Genomic DNA, 21627 nt, shown 5'->3' with positions numbered 1-21627 from the left:
GAATATAGAATCGAGTGATTGCATTGATAGTAAATATTCAATGGGTGGTGGAGAAAAGGGGCGGATGAATGGTCGTATCATCCATTAAAGAATGTGCGTCCTTTTGAGCTGTAATGTTTGATAACCAGGTGGTTTTAAGTATCAGCAGAAGATATGTTTTCTCCGTATTTCCGTAAATACTAATAAACATCCACCTTTCAGTATATCGAAAACTGTAATAGTGTGAACGATTTGCGCGGGAAAACGTAACATAGCGTTTTCGACTCTATAGGTCTATTGACGGGTAGAATACAATCGGAACGCCTCGTCATTTTCTCCGAAACTAGACGTTCGCAGACGTGAGGTGAGGTGTTCCGATTGGGGTAGAATATAGACCAAAGTGTACTCCGAATGAACAACGAGGCGATAGTGTTAAAGTATCTATCCGACATTTTAGAAACATTCGGAATACTCTACAATATTGTTATCAGTGTTACTTTCAGTGCGAAAATTTGTGAATCATTTTAATACAATTTCCAAAAAAAAATCCCCTACTAGACTCTGTCCATCACCTCTACAAGGTGGTTTGTATTTTTTGAATAGTAACATTTGAAAATCGGAAATTGTTTGTTGTTTTTATAAATACCGAAAGTCAACATGATGTGCCAGTTGCCTAGGAGGTTAGTGTGTGTATATAGTTAATGATAATTAGTATAATGAGGCCCGGCGTAAATAGACAATGATTAAGACAAATCTGCGATGAAATTAATGAATTGAAATGAAGTATGATATATCATTTATTCAGTGAGTTCCAAAGTTAAGACATATCATCAACACAATAAAATCCATAGTTATGACATATTATCATCACAATTAACTCCAGAATTAAGACATATCATCAACCCGATGAAGCCTATAATTAAGACATCAATTAAATGAAATCAAGCAGTTGCAATAGTGATTAAAAATCGTTAATGTTAATATCAGTATGTTTTACTGTTATGTTAATATCAGTATGTTTTACTGTAATGTTAATATCAGTATGTTTTTACTGTAATGTTAATATCAGTATGTTTTTACTGTAATGTTAATATCAGTATGTCTTACTGTAATGTTAATATCAGTATGTTTTACTGTTATGTTAATATCAGTATGTTTTACTATTATGTTAATATCAGTATGTTTTACTGTAATGTTAATATCAGTATGTTTTTACTGTAATGTTAATATCAGTATGTTTTACTGTAATGTTAATATCAGTATGTTTTACTGTAATGTTAGTATCAGTATGTTTTACTGTTATGTTAATATCAGTATGTTTTACTGTAATGTTAATATCAGTATGTTTTACTGTAGTGTTAATATCAGTATGTTTTACTGTAATGTTAATATCAGTATGTTTTTACTGTAATGTTAATATCAGTATGTTTTTACTGTAATGTCAATATCAGTATGTTTTACTATAATGTTAATATCAGTATGTTTTACTGTAATGTTAATATCAGTATGTTTTACTGTAACGTTAATATCAGTATGTTTTTACTGTAATGTTAATATCAGTATGTTTTTACTGTAATGTTAATATCATTATGTTTTGCTGTAATGTTAATATCAGTATGTTTTTACTGTAATGTTAATATCAGTATGTTTTACTGTTATGTTAATATCAGTATGTTTTTACTGTGATGTTAATATCAGTATGTTTTTACTGTAATGTTAATATCAGTATGTTTTACTGTCATGTTAATATCAGTATGTTTTACTGTAATGTTAATATCAGTATGTTTTTACTGTTATGTTAATATCAGTATGTTTTTACGTCAATGTTAATATCAGTATGTTTTACTGTAGTGTTAATATCAGTATGTTTTACTGTAGTGTTAATATCAGTATGTTTTACTGTAATGTTAATATCAGTATGTTTTACTGTAACGTTAATATCAGTATGTTTTTACTATAATGTTAATATCAGTATGTTTTTACTGTGATGTTAATATCAGTATGTTTTACTGTAATGTTAATATCAGTATGTTTTACTGTAATGTTAATATCAGTATGTTTTACTTTAATGTTAATATCAGTATGTTTTTACTGTAATGTTAATATCAGTATGTTTTGCTGTAATGTTAATATCAGTATGTTTTACTGTAATGTTAATATCAGTATGTTTTACTGTAGTGTTAATATCAGTATGTTTTACTGTAGTGTTAATATCAGTATGTTTTTACTGTAATGTTAATATCAGTATGTTTTTACTGTAATGTTAATATCAGTATGTTTTTACTGTAATGTTAATATCAGTATGTTTTTACTGTAATGTTAATATCAGTATGTTTTTACTGTTATGTTAATATCAGTATGTTTTTACTGTAATGTTAATATCAGTATGTTTTACTGTTATGTTAATATCAGTATGTTTTTACTGTAATGTTAATATCAGTATGTTTTTACGTCAATGTTAATATCAGTATGTTTTACTGTAGTGTTAATATCAGTATGTTTTACTGTAGTGTTAATATCAGTATGTTTTACTGTAATGTTAATATCAGTATGTTTTACTGTAATGTTAATATCAGTATGTTTTTACTGTAATGTTAATATCAGTATGTTTTACTGTAATGTTAATATCAGTATGTTTTACTATAATGTTAATATCAGTATGTTTTACTGTAATGTTAATATCAGTATGTTTTACTGTAACGTTAATATCAGTATGTTTTTACTGTAATGTTAATATCAGTATGTTTTTACTGTAATGTTAATATCAGTATGTTTTTACTGTGATGTTAATATCAGTATGTTTTACTGTAATGTTAATATTAGTATGTTTTTACTGTAATGTTAATATCAGTATGTTTTTACTGTAATGTTAATATCAGTATGTTTTACTGTAGTGTTAATATCAGTATGTTTTACTGTAGTGTTAATATCAGTATGTTTTACTGTAATGTTAATATCAGTATGTTTTACTGTAACGTTAATATCAGTATGTTTTTACTATAATGTTAATATCAGTATGTTTTACTGTAGTGTTAATATCAGTATGTTTTTACTGTAGTGTTAATATCAGTATGTTTTACTGTAATGTTAATATCAGTATGTTTTACTGTAGTGTTAATATCAGTATGTTTTTACTGTAGTGTTAATATCAGTATGTTTTACTGTAATGTTAATATCAGTATGTTTTTACTGTAATGTTAATATCAGTATGTTTTACTGTAATGTTAATTTCAGTATGTTTTTACTGTAATGTTAATATCAGTATGTTTTACTGTAATGTTAATATCAGTATGTTTTACTGTAATGTTAATATCAGTATGTTTTTACTGTAATGTTAATATCAGTATGTTTTTACTGTGATGTTAATATCAGTATGTTTTTACTGTAATGTTAATATCAGTATGTTTTTACTATAATGTTAATATCAGTATGTTTTACTGTAATGTTAATATCAGTATGTTTTACTATAATGTTAATATCAGTATGTTTTTACTGTAATGTTAATATCAGTATGTTTTACTGTTATGTTAATATCAGTATGTTTTTACTGTGATGTTAATATCAGTATGTTTTTACTGTAATGTTAATATCAGTATGTTTTACTGTAATGTTAATAACAGTATGTTTTACTGTAATGTTAATAACAGTATGTTTTACTGTAATGTTAATATCAGTATGTTTTTACTGTAACGTTAATATCAGTATGTTTTTACGTCAATGTTAATATCAGTATGTTTTACTGTAGTGTTAATATCAGTATGTTTTACTGTAGTGTTAATATCAGTATGTTTTACTGTAATGTTAATATCAGTATGTTTTACTGTAACGTTAATATCAGTATGTTTTTACTATAATGTTAATATCAGTATGTTTTTACTGTGATGTTAATATCAGTATGTTTTACTGTAATGTTAATATCAGTATGTTTTACTGTAATGTTAATATCAGTATGTTTTACTTTAATGTTAATATCAGTATGTTTTTACTGTAATGTTAATATCAGTATGTTTTGCTGTAATGTTAATATCAGTATGTTTTACTGTAATGTTAATATCAGTATGTTTTACTGTAGTGTTAATATCAGTATGTTTTACTGTAGTGTTAATATCAGTATGTTTTTACTGTAATGTTAATATCAGTATGTTTTTACTGTAATGTTAATATCAGTATGTTTTTACTGTAATGTTAATATCAGTATGTTTTTACTATAATGTTAATATCAGTATGTTTTTACTGTTATGTTAATATCAGTATGTTTTTACTGTAATGTTAATATCAGTATGTTTTACTGTTATGTTAATATCAGTATGTTTTTACTGTAATGTTAATATCAGTATGTTTTTACGTCAATGTTAATATCAGTATGTTTTACTGTAGTGTTAATATCAGTATGTTTTACTGTAGTGTTAATATCAGTATGTTTTACTGTAATGTTAATATCAGTATGTTTTACTGTAATGTTAATATCAGTATGTTTTTACTGTAATGTCAATATCAGTATGTTTTTACTGTAACGTTAATATCAGTATGTTTTACTGTAATGTTAATATCAGTATGTTTTACTGTAATGTTAATATCAGTATGTTTTACTTTAATGTTAATATCAGTATGTTTTTACTGTAATGTTAATATCAGTATGTTTTGCTGTAATGTTAATATCAGTATGTTTTACTGTAATGTTAATATCAGTATGTTTTACTGTAGTGTTAATATCAGTATGTTTTACTGTAGTGTTAATATCAGTATGTTTTTACTGTAATGTTAATATCAGTATGTTTTTACTGTAATGTTAATATCAGTATGTTTTTACTGTAATGTTAATATCAGTATGTTTTTACTGTAACGTTAATATCAGTATGTTTTACTGTAATGTTAATATCAGTATGTTTTTACTGTTATGTTAATATCAGTATGTTTTTACTGTAATGTTAATATCAGTATGTTTTACTGTTATGTTAATATCAGTATGTTTTTACTGTAATGTTAATATCAGTATGTTTTTACGTCAATGTTAATATCAGTATGTTTTACTGTAGTGTTAATATCAGTATGTTTTACTGTAGTGTTAATATCAGTATGTTTTACTGTAATGTTAATATCAGTATGTTTTACTGTAATGTTAATATCAGTATGTTTTTACTGTAATGTTAATATCAGTATGTTTTTACTGTAACGTTAATATCAGTATGTTTTACTGTAACGTTAATATCAGTATGTTTTTACTGTAATGTTAATATCAGTATGTTTTTACTGTAATGTTAATATCAGTATGTTTTTACTGTAATGTTAATATCAGTATGTTTTTACTGTAACGTTAATAGCAGTATGTTTTACTGTAACGTTAATATCAGTTTTTTTTTACTGTAATGTTAATATCAGTATGTGTTTACTGTAACGTTAATATCAGTATGTTTTTACTGTAACGTTAATATCAGTATGTTTTTACTGTAATGTTAATATCAGTATGTTTTACTGTAATGTTAATATCAGTATGTTTTTACTGTAACGTTAATATTAGTATGTTTTACTGTAATGTTAATATCAATATGTTTTACTGTAATGTTAATATCAGTATGTTTTACTGTAATGTTAATATCAGTATGTTTTACTGTAATGTTAATATCAGTATGTTTTTACGTCAATGTTAATATCAGTATGTTTTTACTGTAATGTTAATATCAGTATGTTTTACTGTAATGTTAATATCAGTGTGTTTTACTGTAATGTTAATATCAGTATGTTTTTACTGTAACGTTAATATCAGTATGTTTTTACTGTAATGTTAATATCAGTATGTTTTACTGTAATGTTAATATCAGTATGTGTTTACTGTAACGTTAATATTAGTATGTTTTTACTGTAATGTTAATATCAGTATGTTTTACTGTAACGTTAATATCAGTATGTTTTTACTATAATGTTAATATCAGTATGTTTAACTGTAATGTTAATATCAGTGTGTTTTACTGTAATGTTAATATCAGTATGTTTTTACTGTAATGTTAATATCAGTATGTTTTTACTATAATGTTAATATCAGTATGTTTTTACTGTAATGTTAATATCAGTATGTTTTACTGTAATGTTAATATCAGTATGTTTTTACTGTAATGTTAATATCAGTATGTTTTACTGTAGTGTTAATATCAGTATGTTTTTACTGTAATGTTAATATCAGTATGTTTTACTGTGATGTTAATATCAGTATGTTTTTACTGTAATGTTAATATCAGTATGTTTTACTGTAATGTTAATATCAGTATGTTTTACTGTAACGTTAATATCAGTATGTTTTTACTGTAATGTTAATATCAGTATGTTTTACTGTAATGTTAACATCAGTATGTTTTACTGTAATGTTAATATCAGTATGTTTTACTGTAATGTTAATATCAGTATGTTTTACTGTAACGTTAATATCAGTATGTTTTACTGTAACGCTAATATCAGTATGTTTTACTGTAATGTTAATATCAGTATGTTTTACTGTAACGTTAATATCAGTATGTTTTACTGTAACGTTAATATCAGTATGTTTTACTGTAACGTTAATATCAGTATGTTTTACTGTAACGTTAATATCAGTATGTTTTACTGTTATGTTAATATCAGTATGTTTTTACTGTAATGTTAATATCAGTATGTTTTTACTGTAATGTTAATATCAGTATGTTTTACTGTTTTGTTAATATCAGTATGTTTTTACTGTAATGTTAATATCAGTATGTTTTACTGTTATGTTAATATCAGTATGTTTTACTGTAATGTTAATATCAGTATGTTTTTACTGTTATGTTAATATCAGTATGTTTTACTGTTATGTTAATATCAGTATGTTTTACTATAATGTTAATATCAGTATGTTTTTACGTCAATGTTAATATCAGTATGTTTTACTGTAATGTTAATATCAGTATGTTTTACTATAATGTTAATATCAGTATGTTTTTACGTCAATGTTAATATCAGTATGTTTTACTGTAATGTTAATATCAGTATGTTTTTACTGTAATGTTAATATCAGTATGTTTTTACTGTAATGTTAATATCAGTATGTTTTACTGTAATGTTAATATCAGTATGTTTTACTGTAATGTTAATATCAGTATGTTTTTACTGTAACGTTAATATCAGTATGTTTTTACTGTAATGTTAATATCAGTATGTTTTTACTGTAGTGTTAATATCAGTATGTTTTTACTGTAATGTTAATATCAGTATGTTTTTACTGTAATGTTAATATCAGTATGTTTTACTGTAATGTTAATATCAGTATGTTTTTACGTCAATGTTAATATCAGTATGTTTTTACTGTAATGTTAATATCAGTATGTTTTACTGTAATGTTAATATCAGTATGTTTTACTGTAATGTTAATATCAGTATGTTTTTACGTCAATGTTAATATCAGTATGTTTTTACTGTAATGTTAATATCAGTATGTTTTACTGTAATGTTAATATCAGTATGTTTTTACTGTAATGTTAATATCAGTATGTTTCACTGTAATGTTAATATCAGTATGTTTTACTGTAACGTTAATATCAGTATGTTTTTACTGTAATGTTAATATCAGTATGTGTTTACTGTAACGTTAATATCAGTATGTTTTTACTGTAACGTTAATATCAGTATGTTTTTACTGTAGTGTTAATATCAGTATGTTTTACTGTAATGTTAATATCAGTATGTTTTACTGTAATGTTAATATCAGTATGTTTTACTGTAATGTTAATATCAGTATGTCTTACTGTAATGTTAATATCAGTATGTTTTACTGTTATGTTAATATCAGTATGTTTTACTGTTATGTTAATATCAGTATGTTTTACTGTTATGTTAATATCAGTATGTTTTTACTATAATGTTAATATCAGTATGTTTTACTGTAACGTTAATATCAGTATGTTTTACTGTAATGTTAATATCAGTATCTTTTACTGTAATGTTAATATCAGTATGTTTTTATTGTAACGTTAATATCAGTATGTTTTACTGTAATGTTAATATCAGTATGTTTTGCTGTAATGTTAATATCAGTATGTTTTACTGTAACGTTACTATCAGTGTGTTTTACTGTAGTGTTAATATCAGTATGTTTTACTGTAATGTTAATATCAGTATGTTTTACTGTAATGTTAATATCAGTATGTTTTACTGTAACGTTAATATCAGTATGTTTTACTGTAACGTTAATATCAGTATGTTTTTACTGTAACGTTAATATCAGTATGTTTTTACTGTAATGTTAATATCAGTATGTTTTACTGTAATGTTAATATCAGTATGTTTTTACTGTAACGTTAATATCAGTATGTTTTACTGTAATGTTAATATCAATATGTTTTACTGTAATGTTAATATCAGTATGTTTTACTGTAATGTTAATATCAGTATGTTTTACTGTAATGTTAATATCAGTATGTTTTTACGTCAATGTTAATATCAGTATGTTTAACTGTAATGTTAATATCAGTGTGTTTTACTGTAATGTTAATATCAGTATGTTTTTACTGTAATGTTAATATCAGTATGTTTTTACTGTAATGTTAATATCAGTATGTTTTTACTGTAATGTTAATATCAGTATGTTTTACTGTAATGTTAATATCAGTATGTTTTTACTGTAATGTTAATATCAGTATGTTTTTACTGTAATGTTAATATCAGTATGTTTTACTGTAATGTTAATATCAGTATGTTTTACTATAATGTTAATATCAGTATGTTTTTACTGTAATGTTAATATCAGTATGTTTTACTGTGATGTTAATATCAGTATGTTTTTACTGTAATGTTAATATCAGTATGTTTTACTGTAATGTTAATATCAGTATGTTTTACTGTAACGTTAATATCAGTATGTTTTACTGTAATGTTAATATCAGTATGTTTTACTGTAATGTTAACATCAGTATGTTTTACTGTAATGTTAATATCAGTATGTTTTACTGTGATGTTAATATCAGTATGTTTTACTGTAACGTTAATATCAGTATGTTTTACTGTAACGCTAATATCAGTATGTTTTACTGTAATGTTAATATCAGTATGTTTTACTGTAACGTTAATATCAGTATGTTTTAATGTAACGTTAATATCAGTATGTTTTACTGTAACGTTAATATCAGTATGTTTTTACTGTAATGTTAATATCAGTATGTGTTTACTGTAACGTTAATATCAGTATGTTTTTACTGTAACGTTAATATCAGTATGTTTTACTGTTATGTTAATATCAGTAACGTTAATATCAGTATGTTTTACTGTTATGTTAATATCAGTATGTTTTACTGTAATGTTAATATCAGTAACGTTAATATCAGTATGTTTTACTGTTATGTTAATATCAGTATGTTTTACTGTAATGTTAATATCAGTATGTTTTTACTGTTATGTTAATATCAGTATGTTTTTACTGTTATGTTAATATCAGTATGTTTTACTGTTATGTTAATATCAGTATGTTTTACTATAATGTTAATATCAGTATGTTTTTACGTCAATGTTAATATCAGTATGTTTTACTGTAATGTTAATATCAGTATGTTTTTACTGTAATGTTAATATCAGTATGTTTTACTGTAATGTTAATATCAGTATGTTTTTACTGTAATGTTAATATCAGTATGTTTCACTGTAATGTTAATATCAGTATGTTTTACTGTAACGTTAATATCAGTATGTTTTTACTGTAATGTTAATATCAGTATGTGTTTACTGTAACGTTAATATCAGTATGTTTTTACTGTAACGTTAATATCAGTATGTTTTACTGTTATGTTAATATCAGTATGTTTTACTGTTATGTTAATATCAGTATGTTTTTACTATAATGTTAATATCAGTATGTTTTACTGTAACGTTAATATCAGTATGTTTTACTGTAATGTTAATATCAGTATGTTTTACTGTAATGTTAATATCAGTATGTTTTTATTGTAACGTTAATATCAGTATGTTTTACTGTAATGTTAATATCAGTATGTTTTGCTGTAATGTTAATATCAGTATGTTTTACTGTAACGTTAATATCAGTGTGTTTTACTGTAGTGTTAATATCAGTATGTTTTACTGTAATGTTAATATCAGTATGTTTTACTGTAATGTTAATATCAGTATGTTTTACTGTAACGTTAATATCAGTATGTTTTACTGTAACGTTAATATCAGTATGTATTTACTGTAACGTTAATATCAGTATGTTTTACTGTAATGTTAATATCAGTATGTTTTACTGTAGTGTTAATATCAGTATGTTTTTACTATAATGTTAATATCAGTATGTTTTACTGTAATGTTAATATCAGTATGTTTTACTGTAATGTTAATATCAGTATGTTTTTACTGTAATGTTAATATCAGTATGTTTTTACTGTGATGTTAATATCAGTATGTTTTTACGTCAATGTTAATATCAGTATGTTTTATCTATAACAGGTGTGTTGAGTTGTCCGGAGGGTTTCGAGAGACATAGATACCGTTGTTACAAGGTGTTCGCGGACCATGTCACGTGGATCGACGCCAAGGTGAGATACACGTGTTACTGGGTATTACCTGTGCGTTCGTACCAACTGTACCGGTAAGAACCTGTTTCAAGTTTAAAATTAAGGTTTTATTAATAACTTTAAGTCATCGGCTCATCAGAGTAACAGAGTAAAAAACAATAGAAGGACAATGCAAAATAATAATAGAGAACAAATCTCTAATAAGATATAATACACAACATACAATTATACCAGAGGGTCCTAACTTATTAATTCGAAAATATATTTACCTAATGCACATAGTTTATTAATAATTCGCGAATTTAGAAGCTGGGTAGCCTTATCAACTTAGGTATTTTTTCCAAGACTTGTTTTATATGTTTCCGAAATTTGTTACAAATAAGTAAAAAATGGAATTCATCCTTCATATCAAGAGGGTTACATTGTTAATAAAGTTTTGCGTCTTTCGGAATGTGGCAGTATCTTGCTGTTTCAATTTCCAGTGATCGAGCCGAATTACGTAATTTAATGGGACAAATTCTATTTTTGACAGGTTTATATTTAGATAGATAGAATTGAAGAGAAAGTTTATCCTTTGCTATACTCGTAATGGAACGCGCCGAATCAGCAGAACTGTACTGGTTCGCATGGCTCGTATTCTGAATCGAACCACTTAATTGGGTCCAAGATGGCGGAGCTGTGGTGCTTTAAACCACTTTTCGTTGTAAACAATGCGGGGAATCTTCATCTGCTTCTGACATTGTATGATTTTGCTTTTAAAGATATTTATTGTCAATCAACAATGGATTATAACAAATTATCATAACTTATCTACGTCTTCTTCCAAATATGCTTTTACATATAGAAATCTGCATTGTGTATCATGAAATCTGTGGCTGAATTCTATGAACATTTGCTCATAATTTAATTTATCTGGGTTAAGGTCCCCCGTAACATGAGAACACATAAGTGGTTCCAAAATGAATTCCTTAAGAGTTTTTAAAAAATGGCGAAGAGTGTTTCTTTCATTTGTAAAAACATGACATTTTTAAAAGACTAACATGGATTACAACAATACATGATGCATTGTTTACAAAGTTCTTTTCTATTTATATTTGTGCCGGAGCCTAACATGCAAAATATTCAACTTACGATCGCCGGCCCCAAACTATAGAACAAGGTTAGACTGTATATCTCTGACTTTAACGAATATCTTAACAATTTAACGATGGTAGCGAATGTACTGCATCGTCTAAGGTTATTGACCCTGGCTGTTAATAGGACGTTTAACAAAATCAAACCAAAACATCTATGGTATTCCATCTGTGAAGAGTAGAAAGTATAAAGGAAGCTACAAGCACAAGAGGCACAAGAATGATCAGTTGAATTTACACGATAAAAATAATTGTTTAATGCACTACAATTGTGTCTTAGCTTAGTATGTAGAATATCAAGATAGCGTTGACAATGGTTAAAGAATATCGGAGAATATCTGTGATATTGATGTAAATAATTTTTAAAGTATTCATAGTTGGCTGGTTACTAAAAGTTTCTACGAGTCTATCCCAGAATCTGGTGGTTGATGGTATAGAGGACAATGTAGGGCTTGTAAGACTATTATTTGAAATAGAATAATTGGTATAATTTCTTTAAAAGTATAGGTTTCTTTCTCAAACTAAATAAGGTAATACTGAATACAGGTCAGAAGGTGTTTGTGTGTTATGCATTTTGTAAAATAAGTCTTCTCGTGTATTTGTCAAAGTTTTTTATCCTGTTTCTATATACAAAGATTGTTTACCGACATAACTAGGCGGCAGTCCTGTTACAATTCTAGCTGCTTCTAATTGAGTTTTTTTTCTAGAAAATAAACATGAAATTGAGAGCAACTCCTCCAAAGTTCACAAGCATATTCCAAAGTTGGAAGCAGGAAATAATTTTACTGAGTACTTTTCTATTTACTATGATAAAGACATAAGCTAATTTCCATGTTTGGGAAAACCTTTATTCGTAAAGAGGAGTACAAACATGATGTGAATTTCATAACATATGGTGACTGACTTCATTACCCTTGGCCATGCCACGCTCCAGCATATCGAGTATTTAGGTAGAATTTATTTTTATTTAATTAATTTGCTCATCGTTTTTTGACTCAACACCAGGAGCAACAGTGTTACTGTCTTTTACTTTTGCTATACTACAAGAAGAATCATTCATAATAGTTCGTTCCCTTTTCACTTGTTGCAATGATATATAAGAAAATACATTGTAGATATGACCCGTTGATTTAGTTAACCGTTTAATAAGGTTCCAATATGATTTTTGATTTGAGTACAAATGCCCATCAATAACTTCAACGTAAATGCCATACTAGATTTCGTTATGAATACAATTATAAAAAGAGATCAAATATGATGACTCCGGGTCAAAATTCGCACCTACCACCTGTATGAAAATGTTCAGAAAACTCAAATGTCTCAAAACCATTTCTGAATTGTGGAGAATGATATGGTGCACTTTTCCAGAACGTTAAGGATTATACAGAAGTTGTATTGCCTAAGTGCATATGTTATTCTCAATGGTACAGGGTACTGGTTATATTGTTACGTGTCCTCGTGGCTCCCAGTCCAGTAGAATACGGAGGGTAATAATCATGTATAGGATTGATACTAACAGAACAATCGTGTCCTAACGTGGTACTTTGCCTACCCTTTGTGCCGTAAGCGGATCTTACAACGCAGATGTCCGGTATATCTATATCAGCAAGGTGCTCACTTATCTAACCAGCTGTCAAGGGCATTCGATATATGACACATAATAAAGATTTCAAACTTTGGAAAATCACAATTTCCTTCCGTAACATCCAGTTTTGATAAACAATTAAGGTCTTGTCTCGTCTTCATCCGGAACTCCTCGGGTTTTTCTTCAAATTACAGCAACCCAAGGCATTCGGAACACCTCGCCCCGATTACAGTACCTTCCATCAAAGGTTACATGACCGCAGCGAATCGACCGAGGTGTTCCGAATGCAACCCAAGGATGATCCGAACGGTCTCGTCTAATGAGATATGTTCACGTGACAAAGTTGTTGTGCACTCGAAGACGACTTTTCGTTTTCTCAGGAGTTAATCCTTTGTAGATTTTCTGTGTTCTTACATAAACGGTCCTCCGATATCAATGAGGCAAGTTGTAACGATAACTCAAAGACATGGGACGTAACCCGTCTTGATGAAAAGATGGACTCATAATATTTAATTGGTATACATATCATCCGTAATTTGTTGGAATTGATATCGATTTACAGAGACATTTTATCAACATAAAGTTCATTAGGGCACATATTTTCGGTACTTGCCTAATCGAAAATGCGTTAGTTGACTAAATAGTCCCTTTAACTTCACTAGCCCTCCACCTCTGGGTTGCGAGTTCGAATCCCACGTGGGGTAGTTGCCAGGTACTGACTGTAGGCCGGTGGTTTTTCTCCGGGTACTCCGGCTTTCCTCCACCTCCAAAACCTGGCACGTCCTTAAATGACCCTGGCTGTTAATAGGACGTAAAACAAAAACAAACCAAACCTTTAACTTCTAGGGATTCTTTGATTATTTCTCAGTCTTTATAAGGGGGTCTATAATGTCGAGTAAATTTATCTTTTTTTCTCTTTTGGTGAAAAGTGTAGGCTTCACCTATAATATGCCCTAGTTAGAACATAATAGATAAATGTTACTTAATCACGAATTCATTGGAGGGAGGTAAAGATTATGTTTAAACCATATTATCGACAATACATTACATACGACGCATGGGTATTAGAAACAAATATTTAAAAAATGGCAGATATAGTGCATATAAAGTGTATGTTGATTTCAATTTATTAGACAATTGTATATCGGACAAGCCACTAAAATCCACATCCGAGATATATTGACACGATTGCTTTGAAATAATTTTGCATTAAAATTTCGAATATGTCATCTAACTACTTGAATAAGGTTAAATTATGATGTTAACAATGTCCTTGCGGCGTTTAAAGGAGGGATTAAGGGGGTTGTAAACACCAGCTGATCTTACTTACAATGCAGTAATGGCGTCCTCCATGAGCTTTGCATTTGCTGCGCATGTCAACCGGAAGGCGAAAAAGCTATTTCGATTTTTCCCTTTTTCGTGTTAGTTTAACGCGAAAAAGCGAAATTTTAACATTAGATTTTCGCTTTTTCGCGGTTTTTCCATGGCGAAAAAGCGAAAAAGCGAAAATGGCACAAATCAGCCACCATAATGAAGGGACAAGCCGTGATTTGAAGGAGGCCCATTGTAAAAATCTCCCCCCATGGACGATACTACTACCAGTGATGTAAGATGTATGCATATTGTTTACTCACGGGAAATAACTCTTACGACCTTATACGTAAATAGTACTATCCGGAATGCAAGTGGTTGTTTACAAGAAGTTTGTTAGAAAATTCCAGAAATGAGATGGTTAGATAATGTACTTGAAAGTTTTGGCATTATAGTATAAATACCACGAGAGGCAAATTGTTGTTCAGAACTTATTTACAATTGTCACGGAGAGTTATATGAATTCTATTGGATTATTAATTGCCTGGAACTGTGATCTGGTGGATTCGAAAAAAAATATTTAATTCTGGAAAAAACGAATAGGCCAATGACAGCTGTTATAAGATAAGTAATTAACAGTGTTGATTTAATACATCACCGTGTACAGCACTTCATTGTAACTGGGAAGTATCTCTGAACTTACTTAGTTTTGTCAATAGTGTTAACACTTTACCTTAATATATTTACCAAGATTAGTTTGTATGTGACAGCTTAGCCTTTAGGTAAGATTGTAGTTTAGTTTTGTTATCAAGTCATGCGACTCTTGATCTGATAAAACATCACTAAATCTGCTCTAAACAACCGCATTATCCTCCTTCTCAATTCAGGACAATCAATGATAGTCTTTGTAACATTGGCATCATTGTCGACACCAGGATATGGCCGTACCCTGTCTAGAATGTAACCATCAGCCAATTCTATGAATTTTACATATTTACTTTTTACGTTACGATTCGCTTGTAATCTGATTTTTTTTTTTGGTATGTTTATATACCAAGTGACCTTGGAGACCGAAATTGTTTCTAAAACACAGTGTTTTAGTCTAGAATGTTTCCTGATGTGAGATACGCATGACAAAGAAACGTCGGTACAGCTACTTTGTCTAATGTCTTTATCACAGAATAAAATGTTAAATACAGTGTTGACACACTTGATGTCGACATAGTAAATAGTCTAGTACTTTTGCCATAATACATCAGTCTTTACTTTGACCAAGAACAGAAGCTTGCGTGCTTTTGTTTTTATTTGTTTGTTTGTTGTTTTTTGTTTTTTGTTTTTTTTTTTTTATAAATACCAATGATAGGAACATTGTGTTTCATCATTTGCTATACCCTGTATATGTTACCAATTTTTGGCATCACCATTGTTGTCCAGTCGACACTCAAATCTAGAGGTCACACTAAGGAATAATCTATTTCCGCGTAGCTGAGTATCTAATACATGTTTAAAACTATTCATTCCAGGAATACTGTAAGATATACGGTGCCGACCTGTTGGAGGTAGAATCGGCAGCGGAGGAATCTACTATAGAAGGCATGCTGAGGAGGCTCCATGGTAAGTCAAGTGTTAACTGAGGAGACTCCATGGTAAGTCAAGTGTTAACTGTTTCTACGTCAGTATGATTTGGTATTTCATCCATAAACACGTGACCTACGCACCGCCCTGTAACTACATATACCAGTTAATCCGTACGTCTTAAATTAAATAAGTTATTTTAAATCAAACACCGTCACATTATTTGGGGATTAAATTCAAACACCATAACACGACTTTGAAAAATTGGGATTTAAAGATATACTTCAAAATATTAAACTTACGCAATTATCCGACTTTTAAGTACAAAAAATTATTACTCTTAGAAAACATTTTCTTCGTGTTGTTTAGTGTGTATGTATTTTCATGTCACAACCATTATTTGATTTTATGTGTCGGTATTCTGTGTAATCCGACAAATGGCCAACGAAGCGTCTATGTCCATTAGTGTGTACGACATCGTGACCGACTGATCTTTTCGACTTCATTATGGTCATATTTATTGGACGAAATTGCGGTGAAAAATTGTCGACTATGCTTTGTTAAAACCGGATCATATTATCGCGAGAATTTATGGGCCCTCTCGCCCCGATTAGAACGGCATCCTTAGATGTTTTCTGAAGAAGATATTTCGCTTTTCTTCACATTGTGTACTTTTTGGGAAAAGAAACAAAAGTTCATACTGGCAAACATTTGAAAAAAATATTGAAATTAAGTTTAAATACTTCAACTTTTTTTCAGAAACAACATCAAAAATAGTTTATGTTATTACTGACTGTACAACGAATATAGATAAATAATATATGTATATTCAATCATTTATTGTAAACATTTTGACAATACAACAGGTAGTGTTGGGAAGGAGGTTTACTGGACAGATGGAGTGGATCTCCTCACTGAGGGGAATGGCGCTGGGCCGGGCAGGCCGGGGAGTCACGCTTAATACAGGGATACACGTAAGTCTATCTACGGTAACAAGGTCAGAGGATACTCGGGGTGGGGTGTGGAGGGCGTGGATGGCGTGGGGGGGTGTGAATGGTGTGGAGGGCGTGGATGGTGTGGAGGGTGTGGAGGGTGTGAATGGTGTTGAGGGTGTGTGAATGGTGTGAAGGGCGTGGAGGGTGTGAAGGGTGTGGAGGGTGTGGATGGTGTGGAGGATGTGAAGGGTGTGAATGGTGTGGGAGGGTGTGGAGGGTGTGAAGGGTGTGGAGGGCGTGGATGGGTGTGGAGGGTGTGAATGGTGTGGAGGGCGTGGATGGTGTGGAGGGCGTGGATGGTGTGGAGGATGTGAAGGTGTGGAGGATGTGAATGGTGTGGAGGGTGTGAATGGTGTGAAGGGTGTGAATGGTGTGGAGGGTGTGAATGGTGTGAAGGGTGTGAATGGTGTGGAGGGCGTGGATGGTGTGGAGGGCGTGGATGGTGTGGAGGATGTGAATGGTGTGAAGGGTGTGAATGGTGTGGAGGGCGTGGATGGTGTGGAGGGCGTGGATGGTGTGGAGGATGTGAATGGTGTGAAGGGTGTGAATGGTGTGGAGGGTGTGCGGGATGAAGGAAGATATGGGATGAAGAAGAGTGCGAGGGTGAAGGAGGGTGGGTGTGATGGCGAGGGGAGGGTGGGTGTGATGGCGAGGGGAGGGCGTGTGGGATGACGAGAGGAGGGTGGGTGTGATGGCGAGGGGAGGGTGGGTGTGATGGCGAGGGGAGGGTGTGTGGGATGACGAGGGGAGGGTGGGTGCCATGGCGAGGGGAGGGTGGGTGTCATAACGAGGGGAGGGTGGGTGCCATGGCGAGGGGAGGGCGTGTGGGATGACGAGGGGAGGGCGTGTGGGATGACGAGGGGAGGGTGGGTGCGATGACGAGGGGAGGGTGTGTGGGATGACGAGGGGATGGTGGGTGCGATGACGAGGGGAGGGGCGTGTGGGATGATGAGGGGAGGGTGGGTGCGATGACGAGGGGAGGGCGTGTGGGATGATGAGGGGAGGGTGGGTGCGATGACGAGGGGAGGGCGTGTGGGATGACGAGGGGAGGGTGGGTGCGATGACGAGGGGAGGGCGTGCGTGTAAAAGGTGTCCGATAACACAAGGGATGCGGTGTCAGGGTTAATGAGATTATCAGTATGTATGCTTTGAGTGAATTTGAATGTATTCCTATGTCTGTAAACAGCATATCTGAGAATGCCGTCAATGATTATTTTTATGTAACTGAACAACTGATTTCAATAATAACTGATATGTTAAAGTGGCTGAGTCGTATGCTCCTGTGAATAATAATCATGAGTTACTTAAATGTTAACTAAAGTGCAATGGGCTTCCTACAGTAACTTGTGGCACCTTTGAATTGCTAGACATTTTCGAGAGAGAAAACGCCGTATTTGACCTGCAGCTGACATAACTTGAAAATAAGCCGTTCTCTGAAATTTTATCAATCGAATCCTTACAAATTTGAAACCTTATTTTCATAGAATCGCTTGATTACGTAATTTGACCCCGTCCATCTTAGCGATAGTATTATTGACATGAGTTTCTTTTCTCCGTCAGACATTGGGCTGATGACCAACCTGACAACGCTGACGGGGGAGAAGGCTGTTTGGAGATCAGAGCAGAATTTGGGTTTGAATGGAACGATGATCAGTGTTGGGAAAAAAAGGCCTTCATCTGCGAATCCCAGTAAGTGATATAGGGATAGTTTTTATCGTGGTGAGAGGGCTTATTTACATATTTAGAATCATACGAACGGTTGCCAACAAGTAGTTCTTTGTTAGAAAATATGCGTATGATTTTTTTTGGGTCATTTGAAAATATTAAGATATCTCAAAATATACGTAACAGAAAAAGAGATTGTTGGTGGTACTGTAAACTCAGTTTAGAAGTACACGTATTTGTCCTCAATAAAGCGAAAAAGGAAAGAAGGCATCAGCATATTTGAGTGCCAAATAGTGAGTACCTTTATGTTTTCTCAGTTTACATGCCTGCTGCATCCAGATCAATTGATGTTTTATTAGATCAAATAGATATTTTAGAATCTATGGTTTCTGTATACTCCGAGAAGGGAAAGGTTGTTATACTCGGAGATATGAATGTGAAAAGTCAATTCAGAGGCAGACCAAGAGGGAATAATCAAATGTTCTTTGAATACAAGGCTGTGAAAACAAAATTCAGACGAAATCTTCGTGATGCTTTTAATCTATATATGAAAGAGCAATTTGCCGAAATAGATAAATCTGGAGACGTTGACCAAAACCTCTTTTGGAAACTACTTAAAAATCGTACAAAAATAATGGTTGTTGTCAAACTGAAATGAAACGCAATGGTACCACACTTCGCGAACCCGAACAAATTGTAAATGCATCATTTTAGTAAGTTGTTCAAGAATGAGATACTTGATTCGTTTGATGAAAACTTTTTTCAAGATGTACTACTTAAAGTTAATGAAATTCAAAATCAGTCTTATCAAGAAAAAGATATCTTTTTGTCAGAAATGTTTACCACGGACGAAATGCGAGAAGTATGTAAGAAACTTAAGAGCGGCAAAGCTGGCGGGTATGATAGCCTGGTTTATGAACACATTAAGTTTGGAGGTGATAGACTATTGCGCTTCATTACCAAACTGTTCAATTTAGTTGTAAAATATGAGCATATACATGAAGACTGGAAAAGAGGAACAATTTTCACTTTGTATAAGGGTAATGGAAAACAAACCCAAAGACGACCCAAATAGTTATAGGGGTATAACTCTTATACCTGTCTTTTTTTTAAATATTCGAGTCAATTTTATCTGTCAGAATGGATTTTTTACTAGATACTGAAACATTTCCAAACAGACAACAATCAGCGTATATGAAAAATGTATGTAGTCTATGCACTTCCTTCAACTTACAGGAATGTGTGAGATATAATCTAGAAAATGACTCTTTCGTAGCATTTTTAGATAGCAAAATAGCTTTCGATACTGTTTGGCACGAAGGGTTATTGCTCAAACTGTACAAAATGGGATTTAAAGGCATAATTTGGACTATATTGAGAAATATGTACACTTGTTTGTAAGTCATGTTGCCTTTAAGGGTTATCAATCTTCACCTGTTCTTATGGAGAGAGGGATCTTGCAAGGGGGGTCCTTATCTGCTAAAATGTACCTGGTTTTTATCAACGATCTATTAATTGATGTCGAATTGTCGGGAAAAGGAGCCTTTGTTATTGATACCAGGGTTAATATCCCCACACAAGCGGATGACATATGTTTGATCAGTAACACAAGTATTGGTTTACAAGATATGGTTACAATTTGTGAAAGTTATAGTTGTAAATGGAGATTTTAATTCTCTGTAGATAAAGTAAAATTGTTGTTTTTACAAAAGGCAGAAAACAAGTTTTGGTAAAAGATGTGTATTTATATGGTAAAGCATTACCAGTTGTTGAGAATATTACGCACGTTGGTGTGGTTTTGAATTTTAAACTGTGTTCATCAGACAGAACGGAGTCTGCATGTAAGAGAATGAAAAGTGGAACCATGGCTCTTGTTCGATCTGGTGCTCACCCTAGGACCCTTAATCCTTTAACTGTTTCAAAGATTATTAAGACTAAAGTTTTTCCGTCTGCACTGTATGGGTGTGAACTATGACAATTATCGAGAACCGAATTAATCAAATTAGAGCGCGCTCAAAATTTTATTGTAAAATCCATTCAAGGGTTAAACATTAGAACTAGAACTGATATGGTCATTTCCCTAATTGGATGGACCACTATAGAAGGTTATATTGACATCAGAAAACTTTTATTTCTTGGTCGTCTTTGCAGACTGGGCAGTTAATACTTAACTCATACTATATTTCTCAAACGTCTATTCATGTATCTTTTGAATGAATGATGGCAAACTGGTTTTATTCCTGATATCGTGAGAATACTTCGCAAGTATGATTTGTTTAATCAGTTGTTGCAGTATACTTCAGATACAATTTTTCCAAGTAGTTGGAAATGGAAGTCAATCGTCTATAAAGCTGTTTTTAATTGGGAAGAATTAATGATGTACAATAGAATGAATAACGATTCAGATTTCAGTAGGTTTATGCTCATTCAAGATGTAATTTCTCCACATATTTTATGGACAGTAGCACTAAAATTCCCTGAACATCTCAGCAAGTTAAGTAATATAGTTCGACTATGTACGGATTTAAGATCAACGAACCTTATAGAATTGTGCCATTTCTGTGGTATTTTACATGATGACCGTATATCACATATAGTACTCCATTGTACAAAAACTGAAAGTCTTAGAGACGATCTCTGGTGTCTTATTAGTGCTGTTTTTGATATAGAATTTAGCGTGTTCTTACATTCCTTATCGGAATATAACTTAATTCATGTACTACTTGGTGGTAGTCTTCCCTACAGATTAAGTCCATCTGATCATGTGATATTTGTACTGCATAGTGCTATTTTTGTTGATAAAATGTTGCTGTTATATCAGCATTAATAGTGTAATACACGTATGGCATACAATGTTGTTGTTTTTTTACATGAGT

At 31.3% G+C, this 21627-nt stretch overlaps 2 protein-coding genes across 2 annotated transcripts in view; both read left to right on the top strand.

Moving 5' to 3' along the window:
* Positions 1 to 21627, top strand: part of LOC117317093 (perlucin-like) — a 47624-nt gene that overhangs the window by 17253 nt on the left and 8744 nt on the right. Inside the window, exons 2-5 of the transcript XR_004530093.1 lie at positions 10420 to 10508; positions 16040 to 16130; positions 16958 to 17065; positions 18647 to 18775. The gene's annotated coding sequence lies outside the window, so the exon portion shown is untranslated. The remainder of the gene's footprint in view (positions 1 to 10419; positions 10509 to 16039; positions 16131 to 16957; positions 17066 to 18646; positions 18776 to 21627) is intronic.
* LOC117316945 (sporozoite surface protein 2-like) overlaps positions 17282 to 21627 on the top strand; it is a 38853-nt gene continuing 34507 nt past the window's right edge. The window contains exons 1-2 of the mRNA XM_033871724.1: positions 17282 to 17699; positions 18647 to 18775. Of these exons, the coding sequence (XP_033727615.1) occupies positions 17282 to 17699; positions 18647 to 18775 (547 nt within the window). The remainder of the gene's footprint in view (positions 17700 to 18646; positions 18776 to 21627) is intronic.

The sequence above is a fragment of the Pecten maximus genome, chromosome 18 (assembly GCF_902652985.1).
Source record: "Pecten maximus chromosome 18, xPecMax1.1, whole genome shotgun sequence".
Classification (NCBI taxonomy): Eukaryota; Metazoa; Mollusca; class Bivalvia; order Pectinida; family Pectinidae; genus Pecten; species Pecten maximus.
Note: the sequence above shows the minus strand (reverse complement) of the source record. Positions and strands in the feature narration are given on the sequence as shown.